This window comes from Diadema antillarum, unplaced genomic scaffold (assembly GCF_040938485.1).
Source record: "Diadema antillarum isolate AM-2024a unplaced genomic scaffold, OU_Dant_1.0 scf00000201, whole genome shotgun sequence".
Classification (NCBI taxonomy): Eukaryota; Metazoa; Echinodermata; class Echinoidea; order Diadematoida; family Diadematidae; genus Diadema; species Diadema antillarum.
Genome location: NW_027271090.1, coordinates 1,110,784 through 1,131,086, shown reverse-complemented (window position 1 = coordinate 1,131,086; position 20,303 = coordinate 1,110,784). Strand labels below are relative to the sequence as shown.

General features: G+C 38.1%; 1 protein-coding gene across 1 annotated transcript in view; it reads right to left on the bottom strand.

The window, feature by feature from the left end:
• LOC139723810 (UDP-glucose:glycoprotein glucosyltransferase 1-like) overlaps nt 1-20,303 on the bottom strand; it is a 40,220-nt gene extending 19,917 nt beyond the window's left edge. Inside the window, exons 1-19 of the mRNA XM_071635017.1 lie at nt 20,087-20,303; nt 18,722-18,852; nt 18,108-18,220; nt 17,511-17,691; nt 16,838-17,010; nt 15,689-15,789; nt 15,027-15,187; nt 13,121-13,212; nt 12,698-12,761; nt 11,485-11,571; nt 10,604-10,723; nt 9,385-9,606; nt 8,560-8,685; nt 7,980-8,063; nt 6,907-6,987; nt 5,613-5,736; nt 4,717-4,815; nt 3,805-3,899; nt 1,675-1,887 (exon numbers count right to left, since the gene is read on the bottom strand). Coding sequence (XP_071491118.1) covers nt 1,675-1,887; nt 3,805-3,899; nt 4,717-4,815; nt 5,613-5,736; nt 6,907-6,987; nt 7,980-8,063; nt 8,560-8,685; nt 9,385-9,606; nt 10,604-10,723; nt 11,485-11,571; nt 12,698-12,761; nt 13,121-13,212; nt 15,027-15,187; nt 15,689-15,789; nt 16,838-17,010; nt 17,511-17,691; nt 18,108-18,220; nt 18,722-18,852; nt 20,087-20,303 — 2,484 coding nt within the window. The remainder of the gene's footprint in view (nt 1-1,674; nt 1,888-3,804; nt 3,900-4,716; nt 4,816-5,612; nt 5,737-6,906; nt 6,988-7,979; nt 8,064-8,559; nt 8,686-9,384; nt 9,607-10,603; nt 10,724-11,484; nt 11,572-12,697; nt 12,762-13,120; nt 13,213-15,026; nt 15,188-15,688; nt 15,790-16,837; nt 17,011-17,510; nt 17,692-18,107; nt 18,221-18,721; nt 18,853-20,086) is intronic.

The following is a 20,303-nucleotide window of genomic DNA, read 5'->3' as shown; positions in this document are numbered from 1 at the left end:
ATGATGTATAACTCAATTCGAATGGACTCCCCTAACCTACCTAAATACTGGACAGAAAGCACATACTCTGAAAAGTGTGAACTGAGAAAAGAGGCTCTGAAGCACACAGTCTATTCAAGCGCTTTAAAAATCTTTACCAAGCCGTGCATTCAAAGGGACAAAACACAGGATGTAAACCACCGGAGCAACAACAATGAAGGGATTTTCAGATTAAGCTGAAATTGAGCATGTTCTATTAACACATTCTGTCCATGATTAATGCTAACTTTCAAAGCAGTAGCGTCATCCTTTCAAAAGTTATTAGACTTGAAAGTGAAGAGTGTGCAAAGGATTTCAAGACATGAAAAGTGGCCTCTAAGACATACCTGATCATTCTACTCTTCCCCCAAAAAGGGTTGTAGAAAAACTGCTAAAAACACACTTTCCCATTCATGTTAAGATCCTAAACTGAATAATAATGTAGAAGGATAGCTCTTTCAGAAAATATGAAAAACTCAAGATTGACTTAGTTGAACCATTTCACCTTTTTTGAGTCCTCACATTAAATCAAGGGGTGCAACTTTTTGTTTGTTTTGTGATGCACGGTCACATATGCAGATGAAACAAAAACCCAGGATTAGTGCTTTGAAATAGTTCTAAAATGTGAGTTAGGGATAGAAACAACCACTGTAAAAATCTGAATCCATATAATTTATGTTAATTATTGTTAAATACACAAAATGTGAACAATAGTTATAATAAAAATGCTTCCAGACTAAAAAGTCTACAGTTACAGTTTAATGAGAAAAATACTGATATCTCCTTATACTTTAGGCTTTGTTGCAAAGATTTAATATTGCAGAATGTTTTGTGATACAACAGACTTACACATATGAATAAAATGTGATATCTTGAAAAAATTTTAAATCACTACTCCCAAAGGTAAACAGGACCTTTAAGCTCGGTGGTCTAGAGGATACAACGACTGTCTAGTAATCAGGAGATTGTTGGTTCAAGTCCAGCCTGAGTATGTCTGCCCATGATTTTTTTATCATGGCTACTGCTGAAACATTGAATATTTGGTGCATATTTATACGTCAATGTAGGGCAATATGTCAATCAGTTGCAATAAAAACAACTCGAACAAGGCACAAAGAGCTTAAGGAGTCGGCTGTTGTCATAGCATGTTTGACATTTGTAATATTCAATCTCTGTACAGTATGTCCCCAAAAAAAATTACAATCGGATTTTCGCATTGATAACACCCAATATGATTAAACTGTCCAAATTCTACTTCAGGGTCTTAAGATATAACATCTTAGCTCTATTTTGCAGAAAACCCCATTCAATTTGGAGGGCAGTTACAGAGAAATGTGGATTGTTGTAAAGCATGTCATGAGTCTAATTCTTCCAAGTTTAGCACTTGGATGCTCTTGGAACTGCATATCAATGTGTAAACACAATAGACAGAACTTGGAGGGAATAGATTCCTGACATGCTCTACAAAATTCCTCATTTCTCTTTGACCACTGAAGCAAATCAAATGGGGTTTTCTGTAAGATGTGGGCAATGAGTTATAGCTGCATACCCTAAAATTGTATTTGGATTGATTCACTATGAAGATTTTAAAAGTTATCATTGCAGAGGGTCCCACCGTAATTTTTTTGTGGACATATGGTATAAGCATCTACTCACATTGACGTGGAATTCTTTTGGTGTCTTGCTCCCGTCTGCTATGCTCTGATAGTTCTCCTCCTTGATGAGCTTGAAGATGAAGTTCTTGGCAAAGTTCCTCGTCTGCGTTTCCATGGCAGCATGCATCGCTCTAGGCAGCCACAGGTTGGCAGCATCCCCAGTGGTAGAGGCCGGGTTGTGCACAAAGCCCACTCGCACGTTGTTGGAAGATTTCTGAGAAGACAAGCATCCAATCAAACCATCAAATGTTTTTTTTTTTTTCGAAAGGTTTTTCTTGTTGAAAGATGGTCACCATTTTCTTTTTTTCTCTTTTTGGTCTTATGTACCAAAACTCACAGCATGGGTGAAAGCACAATGCTTGTATGTCAAGGGATCTATTCAGAAGTTTCATACAACCAAAAGCAGAACCAGACAATGCGTGTGAATGTGTTTTGAATCTCATTCATAAACACAATGCCATGTATGAAAGTTATAGATCAAATGGATTTAATGGGAAATGTCACGTGTGGCAAGCACTGCTGTAACAGCTGAATTCCATTTTTGTCAGGGGGGGGGGGGGGGGATGACAATAACATACCTCATTATTAACTCCACCAAGGAAGGAAGATATGCTTTCATTGGCACTGATCTGTTTGTTTGTTTGTTTGTTTGTTTGTTGGTTTGTGTGTCTGTGTGCAAAATAACTCAAACAGTTGTGGACGGATTTGAACGAAACTTACAGGAAAGGTTGAGGATGACACAAGGAACAGATGATGCGGGAATTTGTACGGATTTCATGAAGGACTTATTTATTTTGGTAGGTGGGGTCAATGAACTAGGGAGTTCAAACGGTGCATTAAAGTGCATGTTCTAGTTTCTGCTACAGCGAGGCATGCCACAGCTGGAAGTTGATAATGTAAAAAAGGTTTTTATATTAGGAAATCGGGTGATTTTCAGAATGCATACGTACAGCGTATGGGTGGAAATCACCGATCTCTACGGAAGAACAAGATCAGTGGTGGAAATGAGCTGCTTGGCGGAGGTGTGCTCTCTCAGAGTGCTTCTCTAGTTTATTAATTCATTTATTTCCCTTGCACTGTATGCAAGTCGAGATGTCAAGTCACAGCCACATTTTCAAAACTAGATATATCGCTATGGCGACTGATATGCCTCCCCCATAATGCATGGTTCTCCTAATAGGTCTATAGTACAATGTCTTGACAATGTGTGATGACAGTTTCACACAATTGGCAAAATATTAAAATGACAGGTTTGACACAAATGTGCTGAATGCTCACTTTCCTAGAACTAGGTTAAACCTGGCCTTTGACCTTTGACCTCACAGTTCCAAACAGAATCACTGTTAGGTTGAACAGGCATATATATGTAAGTTTCATGATGATACCTTGGGTTACTTTTGAGATATGGAGGAAAAAGTGCAATTCAGCACTTTCACTTGACCTTTGACCTTTTGGCAAGAAACTTCCCACAGCATATATATTGGGTAATACATGTATACATCAAGTAAAAAAAAAAAAAAAAAACCTTCAGGCATTGCATAAATATAAGGAAAGTAGTGATATTTTGAGGAGTTGAACCTGACCTTTGAACCATGACCCCCAACTTCCCTAGATAATCACTGCCCATTGGAACAAGCATATATACTAAGTTCCATGAAGATACTTTGAACCATTTGCGAGATATGGAGAAAAACATGAATTTTCAACCTTTTTTTTTCACAAAATAACCTGTCACCTTTGACCTTTGACCCTGTGACCCTAAAATCCAAACAAAGTATTATCCCCCAGGATATACCCTCATACCAAGTTTGATGTAAAACCACCACACGGTTCTTGAGATATCGACAAAAACAAAACGGGACAGACGGACGGACGGACGGACGGACAGACGACCCGAAAACATAATGCCTCCGGCCACTTCGTTGGCGGAGGCATAAGAAGATGTTAGGATGGCAACTCTTGCTAGAATAGCAACGTCCTGTAGTAACAGTCAATCAGGAAGCAGGATTCTTGTCATTACCATGACACTTGCCACTGCAGTAAGAGTTGCTATCAGAGCAATGTGTAAATTTTTACGAACTGGAATGCTGTGAATCCTGATAATTTATGCCACCAGGCCCTCAAAGCTCACCACAAACTGGACGGCGTCTCGCAGGAACTGTCTCCCCTCAGCCGTCTCTGGGTCTGTCACCACCCACATGGACACTGGCCTGACTGCTTCATCATCTGTATTTTTTTTTTAAAGTACAAACATGTCTTTGATAATCGATAACTGCTTATCTTTTGTCCATCACTATACTTCCCAAATCAATGAAAGTTTGTTTTGTCCTGGATAGTTTTTTTTTTAATATAAATCAAAACTGGTCCATAAACATTGAGTCATTATCATATATTAAAAAGGCATATTGCTACAAAAGAACTTACTTTTAATTCAAGGCATGTTTTATGAGGAAAAAAAAAAGCAGCTCCAAAAGAATAACTCCCAACTACATTTTCAGCTCGAACTTTGGCAAGATTTTCCCTGTAATCCAGTATGTCACCAGTCTTTTGCCATATACCAGTATCATCCCTTTATCGAACTGTGTTCACATGCTGATAGCTTCCTCTTGATCTAGCTCCAAAAGTACAAAATCTTGGAGAGGCAGAAAGACGGATGGACAATCCATCAGCATAATGTCTTTTAGACCCTTAGGTTGGAGAAATAAAGCCAGATATAGATAAATTCAATACTCTCGTCACGATTTGAAGGGCTAATGCACATCTATGAATCACAAGGTTACACAGGTTTGGCTTGCCTTTACCAACGACACAAAATGAGAACAGGCAAGTTTTCTCACACATTTTAAGAACTACACAAGACTTATCATGAATTGTTATCATGATAAAACCAGTGATCCAGGAATCATAGAGGTAATGGCATACCAAAAAAAAAAAAATCATCTATATTTGTAACATTTCTTTGAAATATCCAACATTTCAAAGGCTTTTCTATAGTGACAAAATGGAGGACTTTCTACTCTCTGGCTCCACCTGCCTCCCTTACCCTTCTTTGTGAGATAGCGCATGGATCCAGCCAACAGCCCTCCCATGTGATTGGACATCAGCTGGTGCTCCTCCGGTGGTGTATTCATTGTGTAGGAAGCTGCAGAATACAATGCGAGAAAACATTGCAGCATCTACATCTAACCTGCAAGTATGAAAATGGTAATCTGGACTTCAGAAAATGCTCTCAGGGAAAAAGAGAAAATCAATTCTTTGCAGCCAGTGCTATAGAGTACCGGAGTGTGACATCATAGCCATTCATTGCCATGGAAACTGGTTCTTAACAACCTCATATAGCCCAAATATCTGTGAACACCATGGTTGCAAACCATGCGCAAACAGAAGATTGTGACATCATCACTTTGGCACTGTATAAGATTGCTCATGTTCTTTCGCATTTTCTCATAACTCTCAACAGACCTGTAGCTCTTTCAAAATACTTTTTGTTCTTATCAATTTGAAAAACTCACACTGTCATTAACAGCATGTTTACAATCTATAACAGCTAGGTTGGTGTTCTTGAAATCAAACATAGTGGAGCCTTTTTCTTCCTTTTTTTTTTTTTGTTCTAAGTAATTTTTCTGTAGACCTCACTTCTACACAATGTAACTGCCCCATCTTTACTTGAAAGCCCTACCATATGAAATGAAACATTTGGCTGTCATCTTTTTTTTTTCTTCTTTTTTAATGTGTGTGCATAGGGAGGAGGGTTATCTGGTAGAGGTCCAATCTACCAGCTGTACTTTAAAAATCAAAAGTCCTTCTTTGTATATCTTCTCTTTTAATCAAATCTTTAGTTTGGTTTGCAGACACCGATTCAATTACTCAAAGAATCCAAGATCCCTTTTGGCCGAGTTTGGCAAATTGGGAATGTGACCTACAGGAACCAAGGCTTACCTGAGACTGGGGAGAGATCAATGATGTCATTGTCTGACTTGAGAATCTTGAGATTGAGCCTCGGCATGACGTTGGGCCTGGTCATGGCATACTCCAAGAGGTCAGTGTGGTCACTCACTTTGTTCTGTGCAGAGGTCAGCGGGAGATGTGACAAATACTGGTCACTTCAAAAATGCACAGTCATTCAACAATAAAAATGCCTAAAACAGAACTTTATTCGGTTTATCATGCCAAGTATGGAATGCTTAAAGGGATGATGGTATAGTTTTGGTTGAGATGGAGATTCAGCTTTGAACTTTTTGCCAGATAATTACAAACCACTTATGAAATATTAAAGAGCAGACAATAATACAAGAAATTCAAAATTCATTTGATGTAAATCAATTTTGAAATGGCTGAGATATCCAAAAACAAAGTAAAACAAAGCAATCCTGATAAAATGTCAGTCCCATCTTTTATTGGGATTTCTTTATTTTGGATATCTCAGCCATTTTGAAACAAATTTTCATAAAATAAACTGTGAATTCCTCTTAGAATTGTACATGCATGCTCTTTCATATTTCATAAGAGGTTTCTCATCTCACAGAAAAGTTGGAAACCTGAATCTCCATCTCAGCCAAAAGTATATAATACATTGTAATCTCTTTAAATGCATAAACTATGTTCATCAATGAGTAAACTAAATCTTGCAAGAGTTTGAGGTGCTACTGACAGTGATATTTGACCACCACTATGATCACTTGTATTAGGTAAATGTACAATCGTGGGTCAAAGTATTGCTTCAGAGAAGATTTGAAATTTAGATTCCTACAGAGTATCTTCATATTTTACCAAATATTTGTTTTTGTTATTTGTAATGGTAGATGGCACCAGGCAATTGCACATTCATGCATCTTTCCAAAATCACAATCAACTGTTTTTTTAAGAAGAAACATACAAAGATCAAAAGGAGAATGTTCAATATTATCATTATTTTCATTATAAACATCATCATTTTTATTGCTGGCATTTCTAACCCTTGCTACTACTAGCAGTAGTTGTAGTCGTTGTAGCTGTAGTAGGTAGTAGTAGAAGTAGCAGTAGTAGTAGTAGTAGTAGTAGTAGCAGTAGTAGTAGTACCAGTAGTAGTAGTAGTAGTAGTAGTAGTAGTAGTAGTAGTAGTAGTAGTAGTAGTAGTAGTAGTAGTAGTAGTAGTAGTAGCAGTAGTAGTAGTAGTAGTAGTAGTAGTAGCAGCAGCAGCAGCAGCAGCAGTAGAGCAGTAGTAGTAGAAGGCAGAAGCAGAGGACTTGCTCACCCTGTAGACTGCTCTCTGGAACTCTCCTGTATTCACAAGGATGTTAGTTACCACTGCCTCTTCAAACATGTCGGGATCAAGCTGCCAACAAACAGGTGCAAAGCAAACATGAAGAATTAATGGGTGTGGCTGACAACATCAACATCTGTTCAATGCTCAGGGCCCTCTGGATAATCATTGCCATGACTGAAGAGGTTACCCTGGGTAAATAACACCATACTATCATCATAATGCACGACACAAGTGCGACATGCTTCAACTTCTGAAACAAATGAATATCATTCATTTTGTTTTAATGTGGTTAAATGCAGGGATATACCAGCATTTTTTAAGCAAGATTGTAATAGATGTACGTACCTTGCATTCACATGCACATACAGACACACACTCGCGACACTTTTTTCACGACATTCTTTATTTGAATTTCATTCAATATCAGGCTTATTTTTACAATGAAACTAGTATGAACAAATATATTACACACCTGTATTCTTCTCACTGCGCTGCTGAATCACATTTTTTTAAAACATACAATACAATGTTTAATGCAAATCATACGATGTATACAAAAGTGATATGAAATTCTGCATAAATCTCATAATACAGAAAAGCTTTCTTGACTAACTTGATCAAACTGATCGATATCTGCTTCATTACACAAACTCCACACTTGAGAATGCAGCATTTCACGAAAACTTGCAGTAAACTATAAAAATCTCATAATTATATTAATCGAACAAAATTCATAATTTTTTTAACCTATCAGACACACACACATAACCTACCTCATGACCACTGTAAACTGTATGCCTATCACTTGTTTCATGCTTTTAATATTTCCTTGTGCACCTGTAGGTCATTATTATACACCTGTAAGTTATCATCGTACACATTACATCCTTCTGCTCAAACCAAAATCAGTGGTCACTGGGCACATTAGGTAAGTGGTCATGAAATTTGTTCATCGCTTTCTAGGCGGTCATTGTGTATGTAGGTATGTGGTAAAAAAAAGGCAGGTCGGGCTGTATGTGCAAAGAGAGTATTTCTCAACATGTCTTGCCTCAGTTGCTCACCTCATCTTTTGATAATGGCACACCATTGATGAGAACCCGAGGTATTTCTCTCAGTGCTGTCTTCTGTAAATATGCCTTGCCATCCTGGATAGAGACACAGAACCACAGAAATACTTCTACATGAAAACATAAGCATAACTGGTATGCATGCATGTAAACACACATTCAAATATACACAAGTATATACAACATACACATGTATGTGTATATACATCTAGGCATATTTACATACATACTCAAACAAACAAACAAGCAAACACACACACATACATGGTCATATTTACATACATACTCAAACAAACAAGCAACCAAACACACTTATAGATATATACATAGATATATGTAAACATCTGTACATCAATTTTAACATTTACGTTCTGGCTCAAAAAGGCACAAAGCGCCACAGCACTTATGTCAGAATCAATTTGGGTCAAGGAGTTTTGCCATGACCCTCTCAGCAGTCAATATACATAAAATGCACTAGTATTCTAGCTGCCTTCAGCATTCATTTCTTCCTTGACCGTCACGTTAATAATAACAATCATACTTCAATTCAGTCAATTTTTCTAAAAAAATCCACCTGTCTATGATCATCATAGTCTGAGTCTGGTCCCAGGATGGTAGGGATATCCTCTCCAGGGTACACCTTGTTGAAGACAGAAATCACATCCTCTGGTTGGATCACTTCATCTGCTTCTTGGTGGATCTGAGGAAGAAGTGGTGAAAAAAGAAAAGCTGCGTTTGTACAGATGGTTGACAGTTTTGCCCTTATACCAACAAGTTTTGATGACAAACGCAAGATGTATACTAATGACATGGATGGCCATGATGATGATAATGATTTATACTATCCTCAGTGATAGACACATATTAAGAACTTATTGTCTCATAAGGGAAATGATTACTAATCACTTGAAAGATACCATAGTCTGTTCTGACCAAATCTACCTGAAACTCTGAAAAAGTCGGGGGGGGGGGTGTTGGTTATGGGGGCCATAATCTCATCAAAGTTGGAACAGTCAGTTTGAAAAACATGCAGGCAAAACATGCTGCATGATCACAGAAATGAATTTTGGAAAAGGAATGCGTCTGAAGATAGGAGAGAGGGCAAAGATGCCAAGAGTTAAAGAGGGAGTCCTACAAAAATCACCGAGAAGGGGTTTTGATATCTGCTCCTGCGACAATTGCTCCCATGAAATATCTCCACACTAAGCCAAACATAAATTCTACCTACAAACAAAAATTGTAACCTTAACCCTAATCCTCATCCTCATATCTAAACCTAAAACCCTATCACAACCCTAACCCTAACCCTAAGTCCTTGAAGAAAATAAGACCGCAGCAATTGTTGCAGGAGCAAATGTTGTGTCACCCCGAGGACAGGGAGACGAGAGAAATGTCATACCCTTGTGATGAGATCCATAGCCTTGGTACCATCGTCCTCCATCAAGGCAAAGTTGAAGGCTCGGACCATGGCCACCCCGGCATCCTCGGCCCCGTCCATGTTGTCCTCGTCGTTGACCACGAAGACGAAGCCGAACCGGAGAGGGGCGTCGCTGAGGTAGAGCATCTCGGCCTGGTCCAGGAGGATGGCGGAGTCCGGACTTGTGGGGTCCAAGATCAGTGTCTGTTGATGGGGAGAACAAAGAGACTACCCTATCAGACCTAGACATACATAGCAAGTCAGTGCTCTAGAAGTTTGCTTCTTGGATGGAATGTTAACTACCAAAATATTCAGTTTTATGAGATTTATTTTCTTTCTCTTGGGCATGGCTTTTGAAGGTGTTTTTTGTTGTTATTGTTGTTGTTGCTGTTGTTGTTTTTTTGACGGGGTCAAGGTTTGGGGCTTGTTTTCAAATGATTGTTTTTCTTTCAGTATAGATCAGAGTGCAATTGTGACAAATATTTGTTCTTTGTCAAAGTCAAATTTGTTTCAAGCCAGCAATAGGCATACTATTTTGCATGTGGGTTTATGTGTTTGTTTTGCATTGTGTTGCATTCTGTGAAGATTTTTGAATGGTTACTCAAAAACCAGAAATTTCACGTCTTGAAATTTTCACCAATTTTGCAAGGAGCCAATATTTGCAAGATTAAAATGTATGCGAAAGTTCTTGTCAACACTATATGCATTGAATGCAAGTGGCAATTCGCAAAAAATGTCATGCCACGAAAAAGACCGTCGGCTCTAATTCACAAAATTTCATGCCACAAATATTTCTGGTTTGACAGTACTTTGAAGCTTGTCAGCCTGTCTTGGTGGTGAAAAGAGTGAATATATGTGAACTGGATGCACCATACTCAATTTTCCCAAAGATATTTCACGCAAGATATAACAATACTGTACATGATTTATAAGCACAGTGAGTCGGTCAAAGATATCTTGATAGTGAAAGTATGATTTTCAAAACTTTTGTGTCCTTCAGATTTTTCTCCATCCATTTGAAAATCACCATACAGCTCAGTTAGCAATGTTACACAACCGCTTAGCACTATCTCTAAACCTTCTCTCTTAGTTCACAGATAATTACTGTAGCATGACTTATGCAGTGAAACACAGACATTTTGACACCAAACAAAGTGTCAAGGTTACTTGATCAGAGACGAAAAAGGACTGTGACACTTACAATGTGGAACACATTCTTGGCAATGTGCCTCAGCATTCCGGGGAAAGTGGGCCTGAGGAACTCCTGGACTGAGGATGGCCAGGACCGGTACCGATGGTCACTCTCCAGATCATTGATGTACTGACCGAGAGGAAAGGCAATGTACAAGCACAAACATTTTTATTACGGAAGAAGCAACGCAAACAACACAGTCTCCATCTGAATGGGCAGTAATAATTCCCAAACCAAGGAAACTTGTATATTCACTTGTAAGAGCACAATGAAATCCTCAATGTTTCAGGTAGCCTTGTGCACAATCACAGAGACACAAGTATTACGAACTAAATTATATGTATGTTGCAAAAGCAAATGGCATTATCTTATCCCCCATAAAGATTGTTCATGCTGACAAACCAAAGAGAGTCAAGTTTCTTTCCATATCATAGTTTTATTTCAGAGTCATAATTCCAAACAGCTGCGCTTCTTTGAGAAACATAAATACATATTTCGCCATAATGTTTCTCTGAGTGTCAAACTTCTCAGCACAAAAATCATACACAGAAAGCACAAAATTCATTCAGACAAGACAATTTTTTTTTGGTGAAACAATACGTGGTTAGCATTTGAATTTGCAACAAAGTCACTGCATATCTATTTTAGGTATGGTTCAGCCAAGATTGTAGCACCATTCAAGCAAATCTGTGCATATATAAGTGCTTAAAAAAGACTTTTTCACGATCTTTATCTCATATGGCATACATTTGTATGACAAAGTCTTATAATTTGTGCCAGTAAAAAACTCCATATCCTTCACACAAGAACTTCAAAACAAAGATAGCTCAATTTATACCAGGATAACAGTGGCTACATTATTCACAAACTGGCAGCTCAAAAATACTCACGATGACTGCATTGTCACGGATGTCCACAGCATAGCTGTCCTGTAGAGACTCAATCTTGGTTTTCATTACATGGGCAAGGCTGTCTCCCTATTAACAGACAATAAACAAGTACAAAGTATGAAAATTCATATCAAACACTGTCTTGCAAACGAGAATTACAAAAAGCATTTCTACACTGAGGATCTCTGACCAGCATGCATACCACTCTAACCAATGTAACTGTTGCAAATGTGCAAAAGATGAATCACAAAATTCCTTTTGCACACTTAAATACAGTTTCAAAGTCCTATCAACTGATATGTTATAGTAGCTTTTCTACACCATGGAGTGTTGTTTTTCCTTGAGCAGTATTGCAATATACAATTGTATGCAATCTACAAGAAAAATCATCGGTTTGCTGATATCTTGCTGAATAAGTTGCTGAAGACATGAAGGCAGAAAAAAAAGATATGTAATCACACACAAAAAAAAATCTTTGAGAAAAGACTATACAAGGAAAAAAACATACAATGTTCCCAATCCTAAACTTAAAGGACAAGTTCACCTTCATAGACATGTGGGTTGAGTGAATGCAGCATTATTAGTAGAACACATCAGTGAGAGTTTGAGCAAAATCGGACAATCCGTTAAAAAGTTATGAATTTTTGAAGTTTCTGCTCAGTCACAGCTGGATGAAAAGACTACTATAGCTTGTGATGTCACATGAGTACAACGATATAAAGAAAGAATAAAGAAAATTCACCATATTTCCATTTTTCTCGCAAAACAAAAGAACACTCGACCTCTCTCTTTCAGAAGGCAGGGGGAATAATATTACCCTTAACATACATCAGTAGCAAGTCGAAGAAATGTGCACTTTATTCAAAAAGTTAAGTTTTGTGAAATTCTCTTTTTATTTTCCTTATATAGTTGTACGCATGTGACATCATACACTGTAGTAGTCTTCTCTTCCAGCAGTGACTGTGCAGATACTTAAAATATTCGTAACTTTTGAACGGATTGGTCAATTTTCCTCAAACTTTCACTGATGTGTTCTACTAATATTGCTGCATTCTCTCAATCCTTATGTATATGAAGGTGGACTTGTCCTTTATGAGGCACAGGGGGCTTATACAATGTATGTCACATTGCCTTGATATCTCATCAGTCTATGATGTAATAATTCAAGCAATATATAATTTCAAAGTGTAAATTGAGATTTGATATATTTCACCTGAATCCCAAGCTGGTGTAGGCCTTCCAATAGTCTTCCTTCAGCCTTCAGTAAATCAAGCAGCCTAGACACATGTGACACAAAAGACAATACAGCATTTGTCAGTTCTGGTTGAAGAATTTACCCATCCATGATAACTGTAATGAATGTGGTCAGCATACCAGAAGTTATCTACCAGAGAAGTGCCAATAAAAGGCATCAATTAATCAACCAACAAGCATTATGAGGCATCGCTGTATAAAAATATGTGTACCTTGAGATAATACTCATAGTTTTTGATATATAGCAACAGCCACCATTATGTTTTTGTGTAATATGACATACTATTGCTTGAGGGGGTGGGGCAGGGGATGGTACATATATGTCTAGGAGATTACATGGAGCTATCCATGATAGAACTTTGGAAATAAAGGCAGAACTTACATGAATGGGTCAGCCAGCTCAGTGTCGATGACAAGTCCGTTGATCATTACCATGGCATCTCCTTGATCCACATTGTGGCTCATTGCAAATATCTTGAGGGAATGATCAGAGACACAGGGAAAAAATGAATTATTTCTTGCTTTCAGAAAATTAATACTTTGAAAAGATGCATACACACAGACTTACATATATACATTCAAGAAACACATAGACACAGACACTCAAATCAACCCATACATACATGCATACATGTGGACATACATACATACATACATACATGCATGAAACATACTTCCATGCAATGAGGGAGGACTGAGACATTAGGATTAGGCACATTCAAAGTCACTGCTAACTTTCTGCAAAAGAACCAAATTTCTAATATTTCTCCTAAGAATGTACCAAGGCCATTATGTTGTCTTATATCTTGTTATTGAAGTACATCAAATTCATTTAATCCTTTCTGTGCCATGGACTTTGGACAGTGTGTAAAACGCTATGGGGTTTTCTGTGTCCATTTGCACAGCCAGTAATATAATTTTCACATGATCACAGACCTTTTTTTTTCCAGTATGCACACAATATCTTCTTTAACTCTTTATGTGCCACGTTCGCATGTCCGACTCAGTCGACGGCGTGCAAACTTAGCATATTCTACTCAAACGCACAAACCCGCCTAAACCAATCGATAAATCGCCAAATGCCACAGTACAATGAAAGCCTGTCTTGCGCTTCCGTACCTCTTGCATATAGCCTGCATTTTATGTTGTGATTGACTATCAAGCGATGTTTCCTGCTGGATCTGCATGTAAATTCTAAGTTTCTGTCACTATTTTGTGTGCAAAAGTCATGCCTTTACAAAAACATTTAGCTACTAGTCATATAAAAGAAAAACAATCATACATGTGGTGTACTATATTAACATCAAAGCACAGCTTGGCATTTTCTCCACAACTTTTCTCAATTTTTCTCAATTTCCTCCACTACTACATGTTCAGCTTAACAGAAATCTATAAAAGGAACATAAATTAAAAAACAGAATGTTTTCTCAAAGCATGACTACGTTGCTGTCTCAGAATAATGTGGCACTCAGGGGGTCTCCACAATGGCACATACAGAGTTAAGTCATGGTTTTTCACAGTCATAGACAGTACATGCAGTATATAAATTTCGCTGTGTTTTCATTTTTGTAAAATTCATAGTTGGCTGATATTAGCAAAGTTAGCACTTCACAAAAGAATGTCGTCTCACATGACATAAATTCACTTTATATTGTAATCCAAGCTGAGAAATCACTAAGTTTTCTCCTGAAGAGGGATCAGTTTTATTTCTCATTCCTTGATGGTGTTCCCGATCACAAATTGAATCACACATGAAAATGTCTTAAAGGTTTACTCACAAAATACACGACATGGACACTATTTCCTTGTTATCTGACTACACCATACTTTCTTTCTCTAACCAGTTGTTTATATTACACTGCTTTCATTGTGAACCAACAATGCATATTGTCGCTGGGGTAACAAATCTTGTTTTTTCATATTGTGGAGAAAATCACCTTTTGAATTTATTGTCAGATAATCAGTAAAGTGATGGCCTGTCCGAATCTTAGCTATCTTCCCCCCAAAATGAAGCCAACACAGCATGTCAAAGGAAAAGTGATCCCATTTGTTATAGTGTTTGGCTGCCACGTTTTTTTGTTTGTTTTTGTTTTTCTCTCATTGAACATTTGACATTTTTGAGATACGAGGTTTTGACACCCAAACAGCAATATGGTAGTACCTCATCATCTCATAGTCACTGCATGAAATAATGCGCCCACTGCTAAGTGAAATAATGTGCCCCAGTGTATCCCCACCACATGTCAGACCCGACTGACAGAGAGTGACAAAGAGGAGTGACCACCAACCTTCTGGTTGTCCTTGATCTCCTTCTGGACCTCACTCCTCACCGGCGTCTTGGTGAGTGACCGGGCCAGCATGGGGAAGTTCTGGCTGACCTCTCGCAGCACATGCAGTGCATCCTGGGAAGAGGAGGACAGCACACGCTGGGCCGCCTGGAAGGCAATATCTGGTGCAAAGGGGGGCAGACATACAAAAACGTTCAATCAATCTCTTGATTTTTAACTGGGCTATGTCTAAGCAGCACACTGCAACAAGCCACATTCTGGTACATAACAAGGAATACTTACTTACTTAGGCTTGCCTGGTTCTATTACACGCACATCAATTAAATATATTTTTCACATGGCTTTTGGTCACATAGAATTGACATCAACACTTTGCAAATAATGAAGAAGTCTCCTCCGAATATCACTTGCTAAATCTTTTAACAATCATACAATGTATGCCCATTGAACAGTTGGCAGACCATTCTGTTTCTCTAACTTAAAGTTTTGTTTTGCTTTTCTAATAAAGATAGTGGCAACACAGAAATGCATAGGTGGGACTACAAGTCAAATGTCATTCATAAGTGCTAATAATCTGAGGAGGAAAAGGAAAACAAACAAACAAACAAACAAACAAACAAAAAACAAACAAACAAACAAACAAACAAACATGTTTCACTCACCTTGAAGCTGCCAGACTTTGAGGGGTACCATCTTGTTGATATTATCAGTCAAATGTTGTCTGAACTGGTTCAGTTCACTGGAAAGATCTGGATGACGCTCCCTGAGTGAAGACATTCAAATCGAAGATTCTTACAAATACTTGATTAAAATTCGACTCTCGATTAAGTAATAAAAGTACTTCAAGAGAAAAGCAAACCAAAAGTATCCCCGAGACCAACATACAACATTTTCGCACAGAAAAGGAACTTATGGAGCATCATTTGTCCAAACAATGAGTGCGCTGCCAGTGAAACAACAATAAGCAGCTAACTTTTCGCATGCTACCCCTCCACAGCAAATTTGTGAAGAAATCTGACAAGAAATGTGGCTGGAAGGCTCACATGAGAGATGTCACTCTGCAGCCTAAAATGGCTAGAGCATGGGGGAGCAAGATCAATAACTACTTCTCATTTGATTCTTTATGAGCCACATTCACATGCTCGACTCATCAGTCAACGGCTTTCAAACTTCACATATTTTGCTCAAACGCATAACCGCACACAAGCCAATCGATAAACTGCAATATGCCACAGTACAGTACAATGAAAGCGTCAAGCATGATTCCATAGCTCACTCATGAATATAGCTTGCAGTGCTTCACAACTGAATAGCAGTGCTCCATACGGGCTTTACAAGTAAATTCTAATTTTTCTGTCAAGGTTACATCTTCAAAAAGTCATGCCTCCAAACGTATTTATGAAAGTATGTGTCATCATGACCAAGAATGCAATTTTGCTGTCTAGTGTCTGAATACTGGTCATTTGCAAGAAAAATAGCCACAGCTTTGTAATACAAATTACATCACCACAGAGCTTGCAATTTTTTCTACAACTTTGCTGTATTGGATTTCTAGCATACATGTAAACACTTCCACAAAAAGTTGCATGGCTCTGAAAAACATGTCGTTTTCCAAAGGCGTTCATGCACTACTGTCACAGAATAATGTGGCACAAAAGGGGTTCACACTTTGGCACACATACAGTAAATGACCAATTGTACACCTCCTACTCAGTCAGCGAAAGTTATACATTATTATTATCATTATTATCGTTTATTCATTTAATCACAAATATCATATCACATTTTTCGAAATCAGAACATACACTCACTTGAGGGTGCTGAAGATGAAGCCCTGTATCTCGTCGGGTCCCTGGTCGGCGTCTGACTCGGCCTGCTCCTTTCCGTCACGCACCTCCGAGTCATCCACGGCCTTGTACTCTGTGCTCTTGATGGCCAGCTCCACACCATAGCCAGACAGACGCACCTGTGTGTCCGACGGCACCTGTCCAGGGTCATAGGTCAATGATGATACAGTCTCAGTCAAGTCTTGCTGGAGATTTACAGGAGGCCTGAAAATTTGCTGTATTTTCACGTCTGCACTCAATTTTGTGTTCAGTAACATTACAATTTGCTATGAATGACATTATAATTGCAATCAGCTAATAAGATTTACAAGTATCTTAAATTATAAGAACTAATGTGCGAAGGTTAAATAAAGGTGAGTGATGAAGTATACTGTAGGTAAAAAGACCGATTATAACGAATGAAGTTCAACTTGACAGCAGCCTTTATGATTGTGAAGTGACATAAAGTCATTAATAATTTTGTTCTAACTACAAAAATCAAGTTGTCAACCATATTTTCTATTCTTGCAATCACAGGGAAGATAATTTACACCTACCAGTACCTAAACGAAAATCCATCCTTCAAACAGTCAAAACTAATCTAATCTGAGATACAGGGCAGGGTGATTCATATGTTTTACCACGCACATATGCTCACCTGTTGGAAATGCCGATAGACATACTGAATGCTGCCCTCTTCTGCCTTTTGTGATAGAGTCTTGTGGAAGTCCCGGAGATTTGACCTCTGGTTGGTGAGGTCACCATAGAGAATGACCACCACAGATGAGTTGCCAGATCGCTTGTACTGATGGTCAGCACTGTAAATGCTAGATTTTGGCCTGCAAAATTAGAAAGTGTGGTAACCAAGACACTAGCTAACCTTTTATACCAGACAGGGTGTGTACTTTACTATCTTCCTAGTGGAAATAGGCAATTGGTTACACAATGCTGACAATTTACCTCAGAATGTATTACAGGCTAATATACTCTGACTTAGAAAATATCATTACAATTCAATGCCTGAATGACTTCAAGCCAGACTGATTACTATTAAAAATCATTATATAATAGATAACTGGCTGACTGACTGTTAAAATAAATAAACCAATCAATCAATATAACTGTGTTTGAATGAATTCACCAAGTCAATGAATGGACTGAATAAGTATCTGTACATGAATGCACAAGATTGAAAGAAGGAATAGTTGCATTCGTAAAATAACATGATGAAGACATGAATTATGAATAAACTCACCTATCCCCTACTCCAGCGATGAGTTGGTCCAACTCACTCAGACTGCAAGAGATTTGTCCATGAACGTCTATAAACACATCACAGTTCGATGGTGCTGGCAAGCTTCTGGCAATCTGAAATAAGACATGGATTTTTCTTTAATACAATACTATATGATACATCAAATACAAGACACAAATCTTATAAGGCCATCATCAACAAAACCATACAGCACATACAAATGATTATGAAAAAAAAAAGATATATGAATGAAAATAAATGAAAACATATGAAAGAGTATTGAATCTGATTTTTCATCTGCAACCAATTTTTTTCAATTGCTATTTTTTTCAATTGCTATTGAAAATCTGAAATATTACTAGCATAAAAAGTGACCGATTTTTATTCTACAAAAGAAACACAAAGGTTCCTGGTTGGATGTGACAACGTCTAGGCATCGGAATGATGTCAGACTGATATTGAACGTAAGATAAAGAGATGGTGTACATACAACCAATGTACAGATATGATATTGCTTTTGTAGAAAAAATTTATGAGTAATGTCACAGGTTCTGAAAGAGGGGGCTGGGAATCTGCCTTTTGCTATCCTACATGTAAATCGCTCAGCAACTTGCCTGGTGGTGCATCTCTATCTTTGGGGCAAAAGCGTGGATGGACAGCGCCCACTTAAGCAGGTCGACTTCCATCGGCGAGAGGAGGCGGGAGGCAATCTTGATCGTGAAGTGATACCACCACTCGTCGTGCTCTGGAGCAGAAGGAGCAATGAATTATCATAAACTATGTAGAACAATATCTCTCTCTCATTAATCGATGCAAAAACAAACATGCACACACACAAAACACATCCCCACACAAGCTTACTCACACATACCGGTATGTAAACACACACACACACACACACACACACACACACACACACACACACACACACACACACACACACACACACACACACACACAAACACACAATTCACTTGTACAATCATACCACAGAGCAAAGACACTTCATTCCAAACAGCAAACACTTCAACGTAAAAGTTGGTGAAGGTAAATACACTGCTGCACACTACGCACATCATTTTACACTTTATTTCTTGATGTTTTGGCAGAAAGCAGATTCAGAATAAACAATTCAGAATCGGTACTCTAGAGACTGGACTATAAATATGAACAAATAGATTTTCTGACAACAATGGACAAGTCTGAGTTCTTTATCATACTGATAATTTTACTGAATTAAAAAAAAAGGATTTGGCAAAAAGAGAGAACTGTGGAGTTCCTGTTGTTTTTCTTCAGTAGCACAATAACACAATCGTGCAATTATTCACTGAACTCATTCTTTGTCGTCCTCACGCTTCACACGAACAAACAAACGTTTGCATTTTGCTGTGCTCCTAAAAGTGTTTGGCATAATGCTTATTGCTTACCTAGTCATTATGCACCCCATGATATCAGCACATCATTCTAAAGATGCAATCTGTTCTGATCAATAAAAGAATATACAGCTACACAGAAAATATCCAATATAGGCATTCCATTGTGTTAATGTAAAGTAATTTTCAAACCATAAATTTTCAGACCAAGTCATGATATCTGGGCCCCATTTCATAAAAGATGTTAGGATAGCAACTCTTGCTGGAATGGCAACTTCCAATAGCAACAGCCAATCAGGAAGCTGGACTCTTGTCATCACCATGACAATTGCCATTCTAGCCAGAGTTGCTATCATATTATATCAACAGAGGAATAATTTTCCTGGTATCGCATAGCAATTTGCTATGCATTTTGTTATGACTGCTATACAAAATGGCATTTGCATAGCAGTTTCATTACATAGACTTGTACACCATTTTGTTGAAAATGTATGTCCATCAACAAAAATTGCTATTCAATTTCGAGAAGGAAAATTATTCCCTGTCAACTTTTTTTAATTTCATGAAATGGGGCCCAGGTGTTCTACATGAGATACTTTAACTTACTGGCTTCATCCTGATAGTTGGCTAACTGCTGCAGAAACTGCCAGAAGTCCGCTCCGCTCTTCTCTGCTATAAACTCGCTAGCCTCCATGGCAATGGAATGGCGGGTCCACTTTGATTCCAAAGTGGTGGTGATGACCTTGGACTTGAGTCCTTCTGTCGCCAATGGATGCAAGCAGAGCAGAGCCACAAGGGGTAGCAGTCTTGTCCAGAGTGCCAT